The sequence below is a fragment of the Marmota flaviventris genome, chromosome 11 (genome assembly GCF_047511675.1).
Source record: "Marmota flaviventris isolate mMarFla1 chromosome 11, mMarFla1.hap1, whole genome shotgun sequence".
NCBI classification, from domain to species: domain Eukaryota; kingdom Metazoa; phylum Chordata; class Mammalia; order Rodentia; family Sciuridae; genus Marmota; species Marmota flaviventris.
The window spans coordinates 93,971,590-93,991,913 of record NC_092508.1 but is presented as its reverse complement, the minus strand read 5'-3'; the positions used below and the strand labels follow the sequence as shown (position 1 = coordinate 93,991,913).

At 33.6% G+C, this 20,324-nt stretch overlaps 1 protein-coding gene across 6 annotated transcripts in view; it reads left to right on the top strand.

Moving 5' to 3' along the window:
- Window positions 1–20,324, top strand: part of Ccnt2 (cyclin T2) — a 39,299-nt gene that overhangs the window by 6,178 nt on the left and 12,797 nt on the right. For 2 of the 6 annotated variants that reach the window (XM_027936826.3, XM_027936827.3), the window contains exons 3-6: window positions 11,535–11,663; window positions 13,287–13,347; window positions 16,110–16,172; window positions 19,218–19,263. In XM_027936826.3, coding sequence (XP_027792627.1) covers window positions 11,535–11,663; window positions 13,287–13,347; window positions 16,110–16,172; window positions 19,218–19,263 — 299 coding nt within the window. The other 4 variants (XR_011709134.1, XM_071619232.1, XM_071619233.1 and 1 more) reach the window with 4 other exon arrangements.

The window sequence follows — 20,324 nt, the reverse complement described above, 5'->3', positions numbered from 1 at the left end:
ATCCCCAGCCCTATTTTATTTATAGACAGGTTTTCACTGCTTGTGTATCCAGAAGAGAAATTGGCTGGATTATATAATTCTATTTTTAATTCTTTTAGGAATTTACCATTTGTAGCATTTTACATTTCCAACATCAGTGCACTAGGGTTCCAATTTCCATATCTTTGCCTGCAACTGTTCTGTTTTGAAATAGTAGCCATCCTAACTGTTGATCTTACTGAGATTTTGATTTGCATTTCTGTAATAACTACTTAGGTTAATCTTATGTGCTTGTTGGCCATTTGTATCTTCTTTGGAGACATGTTTAATCAAGTCCTTTGTCCATCTTTCAGTTGCATTGTTTGGTTTTTGTTGTTATTTATGTATAAATTTTTTATCAGGTATATTATTTGCATATATTTTCTCCCATTCTATGGGCTTTGGCTCTTTTATTGGGAGGTGGGTACTGGGGGTTGAACTTGAGTCACTTGACCACTGAGCCACATCCCCAGCCCTATTTTGTATTTTATTTAGAAACAGGGTTTCACTTAGTGGCTTAGCATCTAGCTTTTGCTGAGGCTGCCTTTGAACTCCTGATCTTCCTGCCTCAGCCTTCTGAGTTGCTGGGATTATAGGCATGTACCACCACACCCAGATTTTTGCTTTTTGTTGTACAAAGGGGTTTTATTTTGATGAAAGCCAACTTTTTTTTTCTTTTTGTTACCTGTGCATTTGGTTTCATTCACAGTACCATTCCCAAATCCATGAAGCTTTTTTCTTGTTTTCTTACAAGAGTTTGTAATTTTAGTTCTTATGTTTATGGTTGATTTATTTTTGTTACTTTTTGTATATGTAAGGTTGGTAAGGTTCCAATTCATTCTTTTTGCATGTGAATATCCAGTTTTCTCACCACCTTTTATTTTTTTTAAATAATTGTAGAGATTTTGTTGCTTTAATTAGAAGGCACAGCACTTCTAATTTTTCCTTATGCTATCCTTTATGAGCTAAATATTCTTCTGTTATACATTTTTATAATTAGCATAGCTTTCCTGGAATTTAATAAGATGTGCTTCTGTTTTTCTTAACTCACAGAGCTTCTTTTTTATTTTCATGTACTATTTTAAAATGTTTGCTTTTTCCCATTTTTATCTTCTGTTGTGCTTATCCTGCCAATTGTGCTATTATTCTCAGAGGTTTCTCTTCAGTGCAAGTCCTGGAAAAGAACCAGATCATTTTCAAAACTTAATAGATGTTAATTTCGACCTTTTAAGCTTTACTATAGGTCTCTTTCATCCACCCATTTCTGGTACTGGCAGAACTTCTATTTAGCTCAGGAATTGGCCTGCCATGATTTCCAGTGAACCACCTATTGGCTCTTTTGAGGTTCTTCTGTTATTGGATCCAACACATGTCCTTTTATCACTCTTTTGCCTTTTGCTATACAGGTGCTAAGTATTTCCATAGTACCCTGTTTTTGTCTTTACCCACTTGTATTTAGATTTCCTAGGAATGCCCTGTCATGTGATTGTGTTGTAAGTATTTATGGGGTTTTGATTTTGCTATCTTGTTGTTTTGTTTTTCTGTGGGAATTTCGAATTGCTTCTGCCAACATCTAGAAATTATTAAAGGATAATGCTTGCTCAACTACCTTCATTTTTGTCTTTTGTGTGTGTAATACTAGAGATTGAACCCAGGGGTGTTTTACCACTGAACTATATCTATATCCCCAGCCCTTTTTATTTTATTTTACTCTTGAGATAGAGTCCCACTAAGTTGCTGAGGCTGGCCTAGAACTTGTAATCATCTTCCCTCAGCCTCCTTATTCACTGGGAATACAGGCATGGTGCAGCTTCAGTCATCTTCAGTGATAAAATATTTCTAGTGACACTAGGATAAGGTATTATTATTTAAATGTACTTAAGGTACAAATTCTTCTACGAAGTTGGTTTTCTTTTCTATGGTTTTTTCAAAGAAATTACTAAGTTACTTGAAGTTTTCCTGTTAAATAAGGAGGGTGGTCTATCTGGGAGATTTCACTTATTAAATAGATAAATATTACAAAGCACATATGATGTTCTTTTTTTTTTTTTTTTTAAGACACAAGGTCTCACTGAGTTGCTTAGCAACTTGCTTTTGCTGAGGCTGGCTTTGAACTTGGGATCATTCTGCCTCAGCCTTCTGAGGTGCTGCTGGGATTACCGGAGTGCACCACCACGCCCAGCGCACATATGATATTCTTAACTGATTTTTCTCAAACTGATTCTGAAAACAACTAAGAAAATTTTTCAAAAGTTTTTGTTATTTTGAAACAGTGCTCTTGTCTGCCTAATTATGGATTTAGTGTAGTGACTCTGTATTATGAAAGTCTTAATAATTTATGTGTCTATGATGATCATATCCCACTTGACCTTGAATTTTTTCTGTGTTGGGATCAAATCCAGGACCTGGCACATGCTAGGCAGGTGCTCTGCTGCTTAGCTACACCCCAGCTCAAGAAATAATTTTCTGTTTTGTGCTGCTATAACAGAAGGAGTTTAGGTAATTTATAATGAACAAAAATTTATTTTCTGGCAGTTCTAGGAAACTCCAAGGTCTAGGGTTTATTAGCGTCTAGCTAGGGCCTTCCTACTGAAGATCACATGGTGAAAGAACAAGAAAGAGAACCCACATCCCCATCCCTTTTTAAAATGGTATTAACATCTATTTGTAAGGGCTATTTTTCAAGCCTTCATGACTTAAAACACTTTGCATTAGACGCTACCTCCTCTCTCTCTTGCCTAGGAGAATTACATTTGCAGTGCATGAATTCTGGGACATATCCAAACCATTAGGAAATTCTAAACTAATTCAGATGTCCAGAATAGAGTAGGAATTAATATTTGCAATGTGTATTGAGTGTTTGCATTGGCTAAAGCACATAGTTTACAAATAAACTTTCAAGGCCATTTTAGAACATTTTTTAAAAAAAATATTTTACTAGTGTCTTATAATTACACATAATTGGAAGAACAGGAGTTTTATTTTTAGTAGTACATAAAATGGTTGTTTTTAGGTGAAAACCAATAGATAATTATAAGTTCTGTTGTAAACACATATACATATTCTAGTGAATGGGGGAAATTAAGTTCTAACTGTAAAGCCATCATGTTAAGTACTCTGTATGGCCATATTTAAGGAAATATAAGCTATGGAGGTTTTCTCTAAATGGGGGCAACAAAATTACCTACTTGATAAATGTTGAAATTTAAAAATGTGAAGTTAATGGCTTTAATGGCTTGTATTTAGCAACAGCATGTCTTATATTTACATGATAGACAAACATGGAAGTTTTTTTCTTTATAAATAAGACATAAATCATGCTTTTCCCAAGGGGCATATTCTAGAGAAAAAACAAATTACTTAGTGGTTTACTTTAAATTTGTCTAATGTGGAAATTGCTAAAAACAGTAGTCAATTTGAAAGACTTTGTGTATCTGTGAACATTTAGTACGTTTTCCATTTCATTCTCTTCTTGTTTTGAAGCTATGTAATATGATAGGCCCTAACTTGAAATCGAGTGTTGAGCACTTAAAATGTGGCTAGTATAAGGAACCGTAATGTAAAATAATTTCCTATTAAGCACAACTTGCGTTTTGGTAGGACTACATTTTGCTTTGTTGAAATATTAACATCTGGGCTGGGGATGTGGCTCAAGTGGTATCACGCTTGCCTGGCATGCGTGCGGCCCGGGTTCGATCCTCAGCACCACATACAAACAAAGATGTTGTGTCCGCCAAAAACTAAAAAAAATAAATATTAAAATTCTCTAAAAAAAAAAAAGAAATATTAACATCTGATTTAAGATATAGTATGTCAGCATAAGAGCAAATTTTGAATTCTTAACATGGTGGAAATATAAAATATCACAATTTAATACTTTGTCTTTTCTTTTTTGATACCAGAGATTGAACTCAGGGACACTCAACCACTGAGCCACATTTTTTTTTTTTTTAATATTCTTTAGTTGTCAATGGACCTTTATTTAATTTATTTATATGTGGTGCCGAGGATCAGGCCCAGTGCCTCACACATGCTAGGCAAGTGCTCTACCACTGAGCCACAATCCCAGCCCCACCAGCCTTATTTTGTATTTTATTTAGAGACAGGATCTCACTGAGTTGCTTAGCGCCTTGCTTTTGCTGAGGCTGGTTTTGAACTTCTAATCCTCCTGCCTTGTGCCCTCAAGCTGCTGGGATTGCTAACAAGTGGCTGGGCACCTGGCTCCATTGTTTATTTTTTTCATTATTTATTAGTTGTTAGTTTTATATTTATGGCAGCACTAGTTTGGGGTTATGGATATTTTGTATCCATCAACAAAATGATTATTGGGTCTTATACTATAATATTTTGTTCTGTAGGCAAATGTGTGCACATTCAAATAAATTTTAAAACAATTCAATTTAGAAGGTTAAAAGTGGGAAAGATGACTTTTCTGATTATGAATCTAAAGATAATAAAAACTGGTATAGTTTAAAGCTTTAAAAAAATGGCTAAGAGGGCAGAAAGAAGATTCTGAGGATGGGGGAGCAGTCTAGATGGTATAGTGAGCTGAGCGCAATAACAGATGCCTGTAATCAGCAATTGAGGCTGAGGCAAGAAGATCACAAATTCAAGGATAGCCTCAGAAATTTAAGGAGACCCTCAGTAACTTAGCGAGTCTCTATCAAAATTAAAAATAAATAAATAAAAAGGACTGGGATATAATATGCTCAATAAAAGAGATCACAGAAACATCTAATAAATATCGTGTATTAACTTCTTTTTAAAAACATCTTTATTGATAACATTCACAAACCATACATTTACTCATTTATTTATTTTATTTTTAAAATTTATTTAGTTGTAGATGAACACATGGTATCTTTATTTATTTTTATGTAATGTTGAGGTTTGAATCCAGTGCTTCACATGTGTGAGGCAAGAACTTTACCACTGAGCTATAGCCTCAGCCTCAAATTTACTCATTTAGAATACATAATTCAAAGGGTGTGTTAATGGAGTTGTATAGCCATCATTTTTCATCACTTCCCAAAAAAGCCTTGAATACATAAATAGTTTATTCATCATCAGTTCCTTTCCCCACCTTGGGCAACCACTAAATAGTTTTCTGTCTTCATTGATTTGCCAGTTCTAGATATTTCATATAAATAGAATCATGCAATGTATAGTCTTTCACATGGCGTATTATTTTTAAGGTCCATCCATGGTGTAGGATATATTAGGACTTCGTTCCTTTTTGATGCTGAATAATATTCTGTCCCTTTGGTAGCTATCCTTTAATTATTCATATGACAGTTGATGGGCATTTGGGTTGATTTCACTTGTTGTCTGTTATGAATAATGATATCAACATTCAAATACAAGTTTTTGTATAAACATTCACTTGTATTAGGTAAATACCTCAGAGTGGAATTTCTGGGTTATGAGGTAATCTAGATTCCCATAATGGAGAGCTTTGTAAAAACATTTCAAGGAATTGCCAAACTGTTTTCCAGAGTAGCCACACCATTTTATCTTCCCAGAAGAAATAAATGAGGATTCAATAACTCCATATCTTTTTTACACTTATAACTGTTTATGGCTTTTTTTTTTTTTTGGTAGGTGTGAATGTATCTCTCATTGTATGTGGGCTCCCCCGTCCCCACACTTTCTTGGTGGTATTTGCAATACAGACATCCAGTTTGTTAATGTTTTTTCTTTTATCACTTGTATAATCTAGGATCTGAAATTTTAGTCTGTGATCCATTTTGAGTTATTTATTGTGTATGGTATAAAGAAGGAGTTGAGTTTTTGTTTTTTTTAAGACTAGTTATATACAGTTGCTTTAGTACCATTTGTTGAACTTTTAATAGTCTTGTTGAAAATCCATTGACCATGTAAGGGTTTATTTCTGGAATCTTGGTTTTTCTGTTCTGTGATCCTTTATGTCTGCCTTTATGCACATCCCACAGTCTAATGGGATTATTGTAGCTTTATAGTAAGTTTGAATTCAGTAAGTATGAGTCTTCCAATTTTGTTCTTCAGTTTATTTTGGCTCTTCTGAGCCCTTTGCATTTCCATATGAGTTTTAAGATCCAGGAGTCAGTTTTGGGGGTGGGAGGGCCTAATGAAAGAAAGAAAACAGATTTTGATGAGCATTGAATCTGTAGATGACTTTGGCGGGGAATAGTGACTGCTTTTTTCATAGCCTTTTGTTAGATTTGTGTTGAATATTTGAGAACCTGTGTGAGGTTAATGTCCGTATTACAATACTATATAAAAGAGTTGAGTGTTCATGGTAGGCTGTAGGAACTCTATATAGAGAATAGAGACTTAACTATAAAATTGGTGTACTTTAAACACTAAGTTTTCTCAGTATGAATGAGAAAACAACTAAAATGTCAGCCTGAGTAATGACACTTGCTGTAACACTTTAATGTCAGTGCAGCAAAATTAAAGATGTAGACCACTTTTTTGTACTAGAATTTTGTTTTAATTATTTTAAGTTTGGTGATCATTCTTATTAACAAATGGGCGTTTTGACTTATTCTTTTTTTTGTTTGTTTTGTTTTAGAGAGAGAGAGAGAATTTTAATATTTATTTATTTTTTTTAGTTTTCAGTGGACACAGCATCTTTGTATGTGGTGCTGAGGATCGAACCCGGGCCGCATGCATGCCAGGCGAGCGTACTACCACTTGAGCCACATCCCCAGCCCTTGACTTATTCTTTTTTGTATGGGCTCTTCCTCCCTAGTCTTCCTTCATATCAAGTTGATCTTTCTGTGATCCTTTTCTAATGTTATACCACTACCACTTTTCCTAAACTGTAACCTAGGCAAGTAATTTTCAAATTTTGAGCTGTGGCAATTAAAGCTAGCTAAGAATTTATTAATGGAGTCCCTTTAGAAGGTACTGAAAATAATTATCAAGTCTTAGGGGTGGGGTGGAAATATATTTGGGAAAGTTCAGGGACAGGGAAAGAATGACTTCACTAGTGTGTAAGACCTACAGATAAATCACAGGAACAGATTAGAATGAGCTTGTTTGTATTAGCAAACTCGGAAGCCTTTTTTTTGTGCCTTGAGGCTTTTCTCAACTAACAGATTTAAGGTCAAAGGGTGATAAAACAGGCATGTACAAATACACACCAAATTATTCACCAAGACTATTAAAAGGCTAAAGGCCAGATGTTTCATAGAACTGACTGATAACAACCATTTTTGGTGACTTAGCAATTACCCAGGGTTTTTTTTTTTTTTTTTTTTTTTTTTTGGTTAATGCAACCTGACTTTGCCTCTAGCTATCAAGGTTGAAACCAGCATTGGAGACTGAAGAATGTCATCAGTGAGGGCATCATGGCGGAGAGGGGAGACAGCAGACAGGAATGGGCAGGAGGAGGAAAGATGTAGAAGGAAGGGAGTCAGATCAAGAGGTAGGAATGGAAACATAAAAGAATAGAAAAGGAGAAGGGGAGAAAGGAATATGGGGATAAATCATAATAAGAATCTCAAGCATCATAATTTCCGTATTTGAATATGCTTAGTTAAATCTGCAGCAGAACCTTAGAAGAATTGAGTTTAATTAACTGTGGAAGGAAGTGAGCAAGAAAAAGGGAATTTAAAAAGTTTGCTTTTTAAATTATTTTTTAAGGTCAACACTAACAATTGTTTAATTTTTCAACATAGTAGTAATAATATTTGAGTTATATTCCTGTGGCGGCACTGTTCTGCTTTGCCTGTGTTGGTTCATTTAATCCTCATTGTAATCTTGATAAGTGGATATTATTTCTCCTGTTCTACACACGCAGAAACTGAGCCACAAAGAGAATAAGTACTGCCTAGACTTGTCAGATAATAGAGCCAAGATTCCACTCAGACAGTCTTGGCTTCATCACTTCTATTTTACCCCTCAATAATTGTGTGTATATTTAGGTAGAAATTTGTCTTTGCTTTGAAACTGTAACATTCCCTTGCAATAGTTGTACATCTGCTAGAGTGACAAATGCTTTAAAAATCAGCTTTTTTTTTTTTTTTTAAATGTTCACAAAATTTTTATTACTGATCTTATGTTAAATCAGCTAGGTATCGAAACACTAAAATGGACAGTACACGATCCCTGTCCCCAGTAAACTGGATCTCAACTTTATAATTGTTTGATTGTGCAAACCAACTAAACATATATATTCCAGTATTGCTGGTGTAAATTCTTTGGCTTCAAACCATATTCACAAGTGCCAGTGAATGTTGCCTTCAAAATATGCTCACCTTTAAAAACCACAGTCCAACTAGTAATATTTCTGTTACCCAAAACTTTTGGAATTCTTTTAAGTCACACAACAAAGTCAGCCTTCCATACAAAAGGCAGTAGTAATATCTAGTTTGATCACTATCTTTGATCATCCTTAAAATTAAAGCCTCACATGGATATTCATTCACCTAAGTATCTGTCTGAAAAGGTGTTGTATTGTGTTTTGTTTTTACAGCCCTGATGGAGTAAAATATTTGCAGGCTGTACAGGAGGAAATGTGAATGGAGTTAGTGGATTTCACCAGGAACTTTAGAAGAGTGTTGGATGTTAGTGTTGCACGGGAGGAGGATGAGAGATTTGAGCCCTAAGGGAACAGAAAGACTTCTACGAAGTCTTTCCTGAAGATCATTGCTTGGCTCCCTAGATACTTAAATTTTAAAATTATGTATAGAACTTTAGAATCATTAGTACACATTCTTTGTTTCTTTTAAGACTATCTTTGAAGGAATATGTGTAGTTTGAAAGTTTTGTTGATATTGAGACTTATAGTAGCACTGCCACAAAATGTATGGAGGGGATGGAGCTGTGTTTAGGAATTATGTGGGAGTTATGAAGAAAAGTTCATTGGAAACTTTTGTTGAGTATCTTTTTGGAAAATAAGAGAAATTCTGGATCATGTGGCAGTTCAGGAAATGTTAAGTATTAAATAATTCACTCTAATTTGACTTTTGACTTGGGCTTCTATTGCTTCACTTTTGATACAGAGTTTTAGCATGTTGAAGGTTGGATTGCTATTATTTTAGATATGAATAAGATGAGAGAGAGATTGTGGGAAATAGAGAGTGTCTTCGTTTTATTTATTTTTTTTGAATTTCTTTTGTGGCCATTGGTTCTTAGATTTTTATTATGGCATTTGGGATACTTTATTGGTGCCTTTCATACATCTCATGCATTCAGCAAACATTGAACAGCAGTCATACAATGCTAGATAATGGGAACACAATGAATAACTCAGTCTGTGTTTAGGCTGCTTCTAGGCTGTTAAATCTTTTAAGCATTCTCAATTTTTCCAATATTTTTCATGTTAAAATTTTAATTTTAAGGGCTGGGGATGTGGCTCAAGCGGTAGCGTGCTGGCCTGGCATGCGTGCGCCCCGGGTTTGATCCTCAGCACCACATACAAAACGGAGATGTTGTGTCCGCCGCTAACTAAAAAATAAATATTAAAAAATTCTCTCTCTCTCTCTCGCTCTCTCACTCTCTCTCTTTAAAAAAATTAATTTTAAAAAGAGGAAATAATTTGAAAGTCTATGTTGAAATTATTAAGCCCATTTGAGAAACCATTATTTCTGATCATTGGGAGTAGTTACTAACCAGTTTTCTGTCACTATAGTGAAATCTCTGAGGCAGTTAACTTATAAGGAGAAAGGGTTTATTTCAGCTCATATTTCTGGAGGCTCTATTCCAATATCAAATGGCCTCATTGCTTTGAGGGCCACACATCAGGTCAAAGCAGACTTCTCACCTTATGACAGAAAGCAAAGAGAAAGAGAAAGGTCCCATAATCCTCCCAGTGACTTAAGAAGCTTCCACTAAGCCCCCATCTCCTAAAAATGTATGTCATCTCCCAGTAGTGCTACTATATTATAGGTCTGTTTTAAAGATTAATGCTGCAGAAAAAGAGCTTTTTGAAGGCATTTTTATTCTATTTACTCATCTGCAAAACTAGAGAAACTCCCTTTTGAATCCAAAATCCAGTGATTAAAATCCATGTCATGTTTTTTAAAAAGCCCTCAGAAGACAAGGATCTCTTCCTTAATTACCCACATCATGTGATAAGATTTATACCTCTCTTTTTCCACCTCCCCTCTGGCTTTATTTCTGTATAATGACTGATGAACCCCCTCCTCCCCAAAGATACAGTGAGACACAGATCTTCATCTCTTGAAAAATAGAGACCTAAATCTTTAACATTTAGAAACTACTTTTCCATGAGAAATTTCTTTTGTATAATCTTATTTTATTTATTTATGTAGGTACTGGGGATTTAACACAGAGGCACTTTACTACTGAGCTACATCCCCAATTCTTTTTCTTTTTTCTTTTTGGACACGGGGTCTTGCAGAGTTGCTGAGGCTGGCCTCAAACTTGGAATCCTTCTGTCTCAGCTTGCCAGGTTGCTAGGATTACAGGCATGTACCACATGCCTGGCCCTTGTGTAACCTTATTTTTTAGATGTTGATGGACCTTTATTTTATTCATTTATTTATATGCGGTGCTGAAAATAAAACCCAGGGCCTCACACATGCTAGGCAAGTGCTCTTTCTACCACTGAGCCACAACTCCAGCCCCTCTTGTGTGTAATCTTAAAGCATACTTCGAGCATAAAGTATATCTAATTCCTGGGTTAGTATATCTAATTTCTTGGTTTTTTGATTTATTGCTAAATTTACTTTTTGGGTAAATGTTTTTTTCAAAATTTATGTTTCTCTTAGTCATTATCTTTGTAGTGCTTTGTTATTGTGCTTATATCCCAAGGACCTTAGTTATAAAAAAAGAAAATTGATCCTTTCTGGATCTCCACTTTTACAAAAGTTTCTAATCTGTGTATATTACATGCTTATACCCTGTTTTTTGTAGCTTTAGCTGTAGTGAAGTAATAAAGGTAGCCAGGCTGAGTTCAGAATTTTTTCTTAGGATACCTGTTCTGCCCTTTAAACAAGATAGTTTGGCTCTTAATCATATAATAAGTCAATGCTTGACTTAAACAAGCACTAGAAAGTGATGATTCTGTGCCTAAAAAGGAGAGAGTATAGTAGATATATTTTACCTGCTGTTAATCTTTTTTTTTAATTATGGCATCATCATTTTGCTATTCCTTTACTTTCATAGTTTATAAATTAATATTCAACTTTCCCTCTTTAGCTGAAGTATAAATCTTTTCTCTTATCCCTTTTGCTTTTCTGTCTGAAAACCAAGTAAAATACATTATGTCAGTGGACAGCTAGTTCTGTTTAATGAATAAATAACATGATTAAAGCTCTCACATTGGAGCTGGGAGTATAACTCAGTGGTGGAGCTTCTGCTTAGCATGTGCAAGGTACTTGGTTCAATCCTCAGCACCAAAAATTAAAAAAAAAAATACAACTTTTTCATCAATCTTTCCATAGACCAGTGTACAATTCATACTATTAATAATGCATTCTTTCCTTGCACACCTTCCTCCTTACAAAGTAGAGAAATTTCCTAAGATCTGTTTTTACATCATCAAATTTTTCTCTTTTCTACAGATAATATCACCTACTGCATTATTTTTGGCTGCAAAAGTGGAAGAACAAGCTCGAAAACTTGAACATGTTATCAAAGTGGCACATGCTTGTCTTCATCCTCTTGAGCCACTGCTGGATACAAAATGTGATGTATGTTGTTTTTTTTTTAAGTGCTTGGAGAGTTTTTCTTTAGAAGTTTGAAACTTTTTCATATTTTAGGCTTAATACAGTTAGTGTGGAATACCAAATGTTGCTTGTTTTTATTACCACTGAGGATCATAATACCAGGAAGCCATCTGACAGAAACATTTCAGATATGTTCCTGAATTTGGATGTCATTCTGAATTATATAAAGCTTTGATTCAAAGTTACTTTCAAGTGTTTCACATGTTGTCTGTCCTCAAAGCAAACCTGTGAATTATATAAGAGGATAAGTAATATTTGTAGATGTCCTTGACCAGAAAATAAAGAACTCTTTTATGTTATTAGCAGATGAAGAAATAGAAAAACTCTGATTTACCTCTAGAATAGTAATTAGTCTTTTTAAAGAGTTGTTCCTGCCAGGTGTGATGGCATATGCCTGTAATCCCAGCAGCTTGGGAAACTGAGGCAGGAAGATCATAAATTCAAAGCCATCTTCAGCAACTTAGTGAGACCCAGTCTCAGAATATTTTAAAAAGGGCCGGGGATGTTGCTCAGTAGTTGAATGCCCCTGAGTTCAATTCCCCAGTACCAAAAAAGAGAGAGAGAGAGCTATTCCTTCTAATAAAGTGGGAGCTAGAATTGTAGGCCTTTTTTCTAACTTTTTTTTTATTATAGGTGAGTTATTTAATAAGAAACCTTTACTCACCAAATGACTAAAGAATTACATTAATTTTGTTTAATTTAGGTCAAGTTTCAAGTCCAGATAAAGCTCTGATAGAAGTATATCTGATTTTATTAATAATAAACTTTATAATAAATGTTGGATTTAATGGAAAAAATGTACCTACTAAATAAATAGTAAGGAATTTTTGATTATTCAAAGATAGTACAAACTCAGATTTCTAATGAATGCTTGATAGTATTGCTCAAATACTAGAAAACCATGTTTTAAAAATTAACTCAAATGACCTTTCAGAATGGAGCATAAATAAAATTAAGTGTACTTCTTTATCACCCAGGTTAGTTGTCATGATCTAAGAATGATGTGGCAGAAAGTTCTTATATTCTTATAGTATTACAATGGAGAATACTTTCTTGAAATTTAGGGAGAAGGTTCTCTGACATTTATGTCTCCATGGGTGTATGTATGATACATTATTTTCATATTTTATATCTGAACTCTCTTCTTTTAATCTAAAGAGTTGAGGTTTTGTTTTGATTGTCTTTCCTAAAGAGTGCTAACATTTCTTTAAATGCTGGTTTGAGTTTGATGTTATTATTTAGCTTGGTGCTTCTGTTGTAAATGTGTCTTGAAGCAGTAATGCCTAGGTAAAAGTTTAACTATACGCACTGTATAGATCTTTTCTCAGTTAACCTGTATTATCATTAAGGATTTTTCTGTTTGTTTTTGTTTTTTCTTTGTACACTTTGTAAACTGGAAAGTGATTCAGTTTAGGCTTGTCACAAAAAAAATGAATGTTCTCTATTACTCTCAGTTTATTTTTCCCATATTTGCAAACTCCATTAATTCTTTTGTAATTGATCTATAATTCTCATGAGATGTAAAGTTTTAAGTAGTTTAGTAGTGTTGTTTATCTTAAGTATTTTAATATTATTTTTATCTGCCAGGCTTACCTTCAGCAGACTCAAGAACTGGTTTTACTTGAAACCATAATGCTACAAACACTAGGTATGTATTAATGTCAATTATTTTGTGTTCTTCAGTGCAATATTTTCAATTAAAGATTCCTAGAATAATTTTATTGAAGAAAGTAATTTTAAAATACGGTAGTATTGCCCAGCTTGGTGTGGTGGCACACACCTGTCTTCCCACCTACCGGAGAGACCTATAGTCCCAGGACAGGAGTGTAAGGCAGGAGGATTGCAAATTTAAGGCCAGCCTGGGCAATGTAGCAAGACCCTATCTCACAAGTGTTAAAAGTACTAGAGGTATAGCTTAGAAGTGGAGTGCTTGCTTGGCATGCACAAGAGCCTAGGGTCAGTCCCTAGTACCACACAAAAGTATTGCCCAATAGTAAAGAAACTATTTTTCTAAAATTTAATTTCATTTGACATAATTTAATTGAATGGTAAACATAGCCACCTATAATGATTTTTTGGGTTTTCAGATAGGTGAAGCAAAATTGCTTCACTGTGGATTTGCCCCGGAGAGTCCTCTAGGATTGTTGCATATAATGGTGATGTATACAAATATACATGGCAATCCTAACTCTCCCAGTGCTTATAGTCAGTATGTAATGACTATATTACATCATTTTTAATGTGATATAGTAATTAAGTGATCATCCTTTTTAAAAAGTTAAATCTTTGTTTAAGGTTTATTTACTCTAGTTTTTTTTTTTAACTTTACAGCAGACTATTTAGGACTAAATAAAATTGAGTCCTAAAAAGGTTGTGACTTGTTTAAAATTGACAGGAAGGCGGGGGATGTGGGGATAAGAAAGACAGTAGAATGAAACAGACATTATTACTGTATGTATGTATGTATGAATATGACTGTATAACCAATGTGATTCTATAATATGTACACTCAGAAAAATGAGAAATTATATTCCATCTATATGTGATATATCAAAGTATATAAGTGCATTCTACTGTCATGTATAACTAATTAAAACAAATAAAAATTTTTTTTTAAAAGTCACATCCCCCCCAAAAAAAAATATCATGAATTCCTTATGGAAGAACTTAGCAGCATGTGGTAGGGTAATTATGGACTTAATAGGGATCTAAGTTTAAATCTCTAGTCATCTGACTTTCTTTGTAAACACGGGCAAAGCTCCTTTCTGTTACACCTTCATTCTATGAACGTGTGTTACATTACAAATTTGTCGTTTTTTGTTTTATTTATTACTTAATTCCCAGCCGTTGAATAGAAATACAAGTTACAGCTACTTGTGGCAGAGTCTCTTTATATAAAATGAACTTGTTTGAGATGCATGTAACTCATATTTTTTATCAAAAGATACAAGTGTTGTTCCCTGCAGATATAATGGTTTTTTATCATGTTGTTATACAAATTTACATAAACTTATGGGTAGTTATACACTTGTAATAAAATTTAAAATTAAAAAGTATTGTAGACTACTGTAAAATTACTTTAATATACAAAGGCATTGTATAGGGTCTAAATGTGTAGCATTCACCCAGCATGCACAAAACATGTGTTATATCCCTAGCACCATAAAAAAAAAATTTAAAGTCATTGTGTAACATGTATTCCTTATGACATTCTTTTTTTTTTTTTTTTTACATTCTTTCTTTAAATATTTTTTTAGTTGTAGTTGGACACAATACCCTTATTTTATTTATTTTTATGTGGTGCTGAGAGTTGAGCCCAGCGCCTCACACATGCTAGGCGAGCGCTCTACTGCTGAGCCCCAGTCCCAGCCCCAGTGACAAATTCTTAAGTATACAGAATGAATAGCATTATTTTAAGGGAGTAAAGTATTATTTTGCATACTTTAATTATAGTAGATATATAAATAAAAACCTAAAACAACTTTAAAATAATTAAGATTGCCCATTTGTTATACTTTTATTCACTTAAAGAGTTTTGAATATACTAAATGTGACCTTCCCTCTTTATAAAAGTAAAAACCCTACCCTACATAAGGATTGAACATTGGAAGCTTTCAACATTTTATCTTTAGTTTTAATTCTTTAAATTGTGATTTCAAGAATTATGAGACTTACATAGTTTGCTTGCTGTGTGATTTTGATTATTAGTGTAGTTATAAGTGAACTGGTTGAGCCCTTCACTGTACCACAGTAGAAACTAAGGTCTGTATCATTTAAAAGTTCTTTTCTACCACTGTTGCCCAACATTGACATTTATGAGAAATGTTTTTTTCACATCTTTTGAAACAAATATTTGGAATATTAAGAAAGATAGTACTTGGTACTGGGGATTGAATCCAGGAGCGCTTAACCACTGAGCCATATTGCCAGCCTTTTATTTTTTATTTTGATAAGGTCTTGCTAAATTGCTGAGACTAGTCCAAAACTTGATCCTCCTGCCTTACCCGCACAGAGTCTCTGGGATTACAGGCATGTGTCACTGAACCTGGAGCCCAAAGACAATATTTTGTTAAATTCCCTGCTTAAATTACCATCTTAGTCATTGTCATTTGCCATGATTTTGTTTTGAACTTGAAAGTAAACCCAAATTAATTATAACTTAAAATTTTGAATATAATTAACCTTGATTCTGAAATAACTGTCTTGAGACATTGTATTTGAGAAGAAATTAAGTACTTCTTATTTTTGGAGTTGTAATGAGCATGTCAGTGATAAGAAACTTTAAGTCTTTGGAATTCTTTTTAACATGGACGAATGTATTATACATTTGTAGTTGTAATGAATGACATTTCTCAGGCAAGTATTGGTAGTGGTATAAGTGGGTGGGAAAAAAAGTGCTTATCATTTCAGGTTTTGAGATCACCATTGAACACCCACACACAGATGTGGTGAAATGTACCCAGTTAGTAAGAGGTAAGTGATCTTTGAAATTTTTAAGATAAGTATTAATGCTTTTTATCATCTATAATTGGTTTGTATGCTAATTTGTTCTTCTAGCCTTCTGCTATGTGTTATTAAAATGGGGTAAAAGTCATTTTTAAGCATTATTTTTTAACATTCTACATCTACCTATTTATTTACTTTCATGGTTCTACGTAGTGTGTTAGCTTCCTTTAAACTTAAATAAATTTCAGTTCACTAAAAAATTGGAGGACTTGCAAATATTAGTAATTCTCTCCCCCATTGGGTTCTGCCAGTGCCATTTCAGTTAATATTTGAGATGTACACTATTAGTACATGGGTGCAAAAAGTAGTATTAATGTCTGATTTATTTCAAATTTTCATTGACTTCTTGAAAAGTGATAAAAAGTGTAAAGAATTCTGAGACCATTCTCAAGTCTTGCTGATAAAATCTGTCTTTGTTAGCAGATTGTCATTTTTGGAAGGGTTTTGCCCATATTTATTTAAACAAAATTGATTTAGTCCATTTGTTGAAGTTTTTTAGCATTTTTAAAAATGTTTTTTTCTTTGTGTATAATGGGGAAATCATGAAGCATGATGTGTAAATACAGTTTGTGATATGCTTGTTAGACCTTTTATAAATGGGAATATGAAGTTTTTATAGTATTTGCTTTACTCTGAGTAAAGCATGTGGTATAACATTTTTCTACTCCTATTAATAAATCCTATATATATGTTCCTGTAGTCTTAGAAATACTTTATTACACAGTTGCATGTTGTGCTGCCTCTTCTTTCCTGTTTCCCGTTTGAAGTGTTATATACTCAGAGCAACCAGTTGGGACGTTTAGTGTGCTTTTTCCTCTTCTTTTTTTTGAAAAGGAAACTTTGCTATTTCATTCTTTGACCCACAGCCTTTTTTATTTTTCAGGCTTATTCTAAGTAGGATGGGTCAGATTTTTTTGATGGCCTTGTTTTTAGAGTTTACCTAAATAGTCTTACATTGTATTCATTCTAAATTGAATTTGTTTTGTGCCTAGATAACATTTCATTATGTTAATGGATGCATTAAAAAGAAAAACATGCCTGTAACCTGATTATGTCCTTATGGAAGTAGACTTATAAAAATGTCTCATATTTTTTTAACCTAATAGCATATGTTATTACTATATCACTTTGTAAACTAGAATATAATTAGGTTCCTATTCTTCATAATTATACAAATACATTTTATAGTATATTCTCATCCCCAGTACAGAAAACTCTGTACTAGTTGTAGTATAGATAGATAACTAGTTGTTGATGTTGAATTAAGAAAAAAAAAAAAGCTTAGTTTTGTTTTCTTGAAAACTTAAGCTTCATGAGAATGACAGAGAACCATAAAACCTGCTCTAAGAGCCTAATGAAGCTAGCTTAAAGATATTAGTTAAAGGAATATATTATGGTAAGTTTTAAAAAATTACTTATGTATAAAGTAACTCAGAAAATAAAATTGGGTTTTAAATTATTCTCAAAAACTACAAATTTGATATAACACCTAAAACAAAACATTTAAATCTCATTTTTCTTGTTAATGTTTAAAATGTGTCATCCCTAAATTTGAGTACAAACCATCCATATATGTTCAACTTCATGTTGTCTGACTAACCTAGTCTTGCTCCATTTAAAAAAAAAAAAATGTTTTTCCACGTTTGGTGTCTTTCTTCACTCTTACAACTTTCAGCTAACAAGAACATTTTCCCTTCATTCTTTGTTGCATAGTGACTGTTTATAGATTATTTAATTTACATACATTCCTAGGTGAAAACTGCTATGGCAGTTCAAAATTATTTTTCCTTTTCTGTATGTTTTGATTCTTTTGCGGGGAGGGGTAGATAAATTTTATTCTGTAAACTCCTTTTTCTCCCTGCTGGAGATGAGAGAGTTGATATTATACTACTTTGCTACAAAATTGGCTATTGTCATTTTACAGGGACCTTTCACTTCTGTGATTTCTCCTTCCCTCCCCACCAGGAAAGAATGACATACTTAAGTCACACTGCCTCCAAGACATCTGATGCTTTGACACTCTTCCTTAGCACAACTCTGCCAAACCCAAATCCCTTTTGTAAAACCCTTATGTTGATGATCCACATGGGGCAGCAGGGATTACAGGTGCCATGAATAAAAAATAGGAGGGGAGGGGAAGGAATTTGAGGCCTGTTAGAGAGGGGTGGAGTTCAGGTGAACTGATCCTAGATAAGCAGTGATTATGAATGTAACTGGGGAAAATAGGGAAACTGTAGCAAGGGCCTTCCTGCTGTGAAGAATACCAGGCAGAAGGGGAGGGTAAACTGTTTTCAGTGTCTTAAAAAGCTAGTTAAAAATTGTTTTTCTGTTGGGAACTAGTGTGAAGCATCCTGATTCCTCCCAGAGTTCTCAGATCTTTTCTAAGTATTACCTCTAATTGCATTTTATAATTAAAAAAAAAAATACAATGGCATTTCCTGTATCTACATCCTTATGATGCTTCTAGGTTGTTTATTTTGTTGATGCTTAATAGCATGATAAAAAACTGAGCAGTTTATGCTCTTGAGTTTGGGGGGTGGGGGCTTGTTTTGTTCTGTTTTGTTTTGATGGAAGTATTAAGGCCAACTTAAATGTGATGACTGAGGATTAAGTCTGGCAGGCAACTCTTTGTATTTTGTATTAGACTTCAAAAATCTTTTCTTCTTCTTCTTCTTCTTTTTTTTTTTTTTTAAATCCAGGAGAATGCTTTATTTCAACTTTTAGCTGACTAGATGCTTAACTTAGTAACAAGTTTAGCCCTTGTAACTGGCTAGCTAAAAGCAAATCGGCTTGTTTCTCAGATCTTTGGGGGATAGCAAGAAACATTTGAGTGAATGTTGTTGAAGATTTTCAGTAGTATAGAAAATGATGGCGCTCTTGTGATATTTGTAAGTAGTAAGTAAAATTTACTTTTTGTGTACAAATCTTTGAAGTTTTGTTGTGTTGAGAACTTTTTGATGGTAGCATGTTAAAGCTGATAGTATTGTCTTTTCTTTTTTTCTTTTCTTACAGCAAGCAAGGATTTGGCACAGACATCCTATTTCATGGCTACCAACAGGTTGTTATCCTGACCCTCTTTGTTGCACTGTTGTAGCACACTATAGCTTCCTTTAATGCAGGGCCCCCTCAATGTGTCTCTTACCCTTGTTGCAACAGGAGACTGGACCATCTACTGTGGTGGTACCTTCCTGTTTGCTTTGCGGTGTATTGTACAAGGGACTTTGGGCACAGAGGGGTTAAATGCACAATGTGAAGTGTAGTGGTGCTTTCTGATGACATATTCTCGATTTGTGAGTGCATAAGTCTAAAATTGGTAGCCTGAATAGCAGCTAAAGATTACAAAGAGCTAAACTTAACGTAGAAATTCGAGCAACTTGGTAAGTATAAAGCTATTTCTAGTTTACAATTATAGTTAAATGACAATTTTTTTAAAATTTCACATTGATCCACTCTTAATTTTAAAATAATTGTTAAAGTTTTTTAATAAATAAATAAATAAAATTTATATAACTTAGGAGGTTTCTTTTTTCCAGATAATACTCACAAATAGTAAATTAGAACTAGTCAATTCTTATCAGTGCCTGGATTTACATAAATAGAATTTCTACTTTTTTAAAAAGTTGCTTCCTTTTTAGTTTATATAAAGTAAAAAATAGTGGTTGTGGCTAATAATAAACATTTCATAAATTCTGAAACTGAACTGGAAGAGTAATGTATAATTCTGTTCTAGATTGATATTAAAGATATAGATTTGTCTTCTCGGTGGGCTGTTGGGGAAAAAGGTACCAAATCAACGCTGTGGGGATTCTTAATTTTTTGTGACACTGATAAGTTTTACTTAAAATTTTCTAAGATATATGTTATTGGGATTTGACTTTTGTTCCTAGGAAATCTGAGGGAAAAGTAGACTTAAATTTGAAAGGCATTTGACATGCCCAAGTTTTGATATATAGTAGGAGGAGAGAGGTAGTATTTTTGTAGTATTTAACATTAAGCCATTAAATTGTTTGGCAAAAGGTAAGTTCTCTTTGGGGCTTTGCTGAAAAGAGCACAGATTTACAAAATAAGTGTTAAATTATCTTTAGTAGACAATTATGTCTTTTAAGCCACGTCAAATGA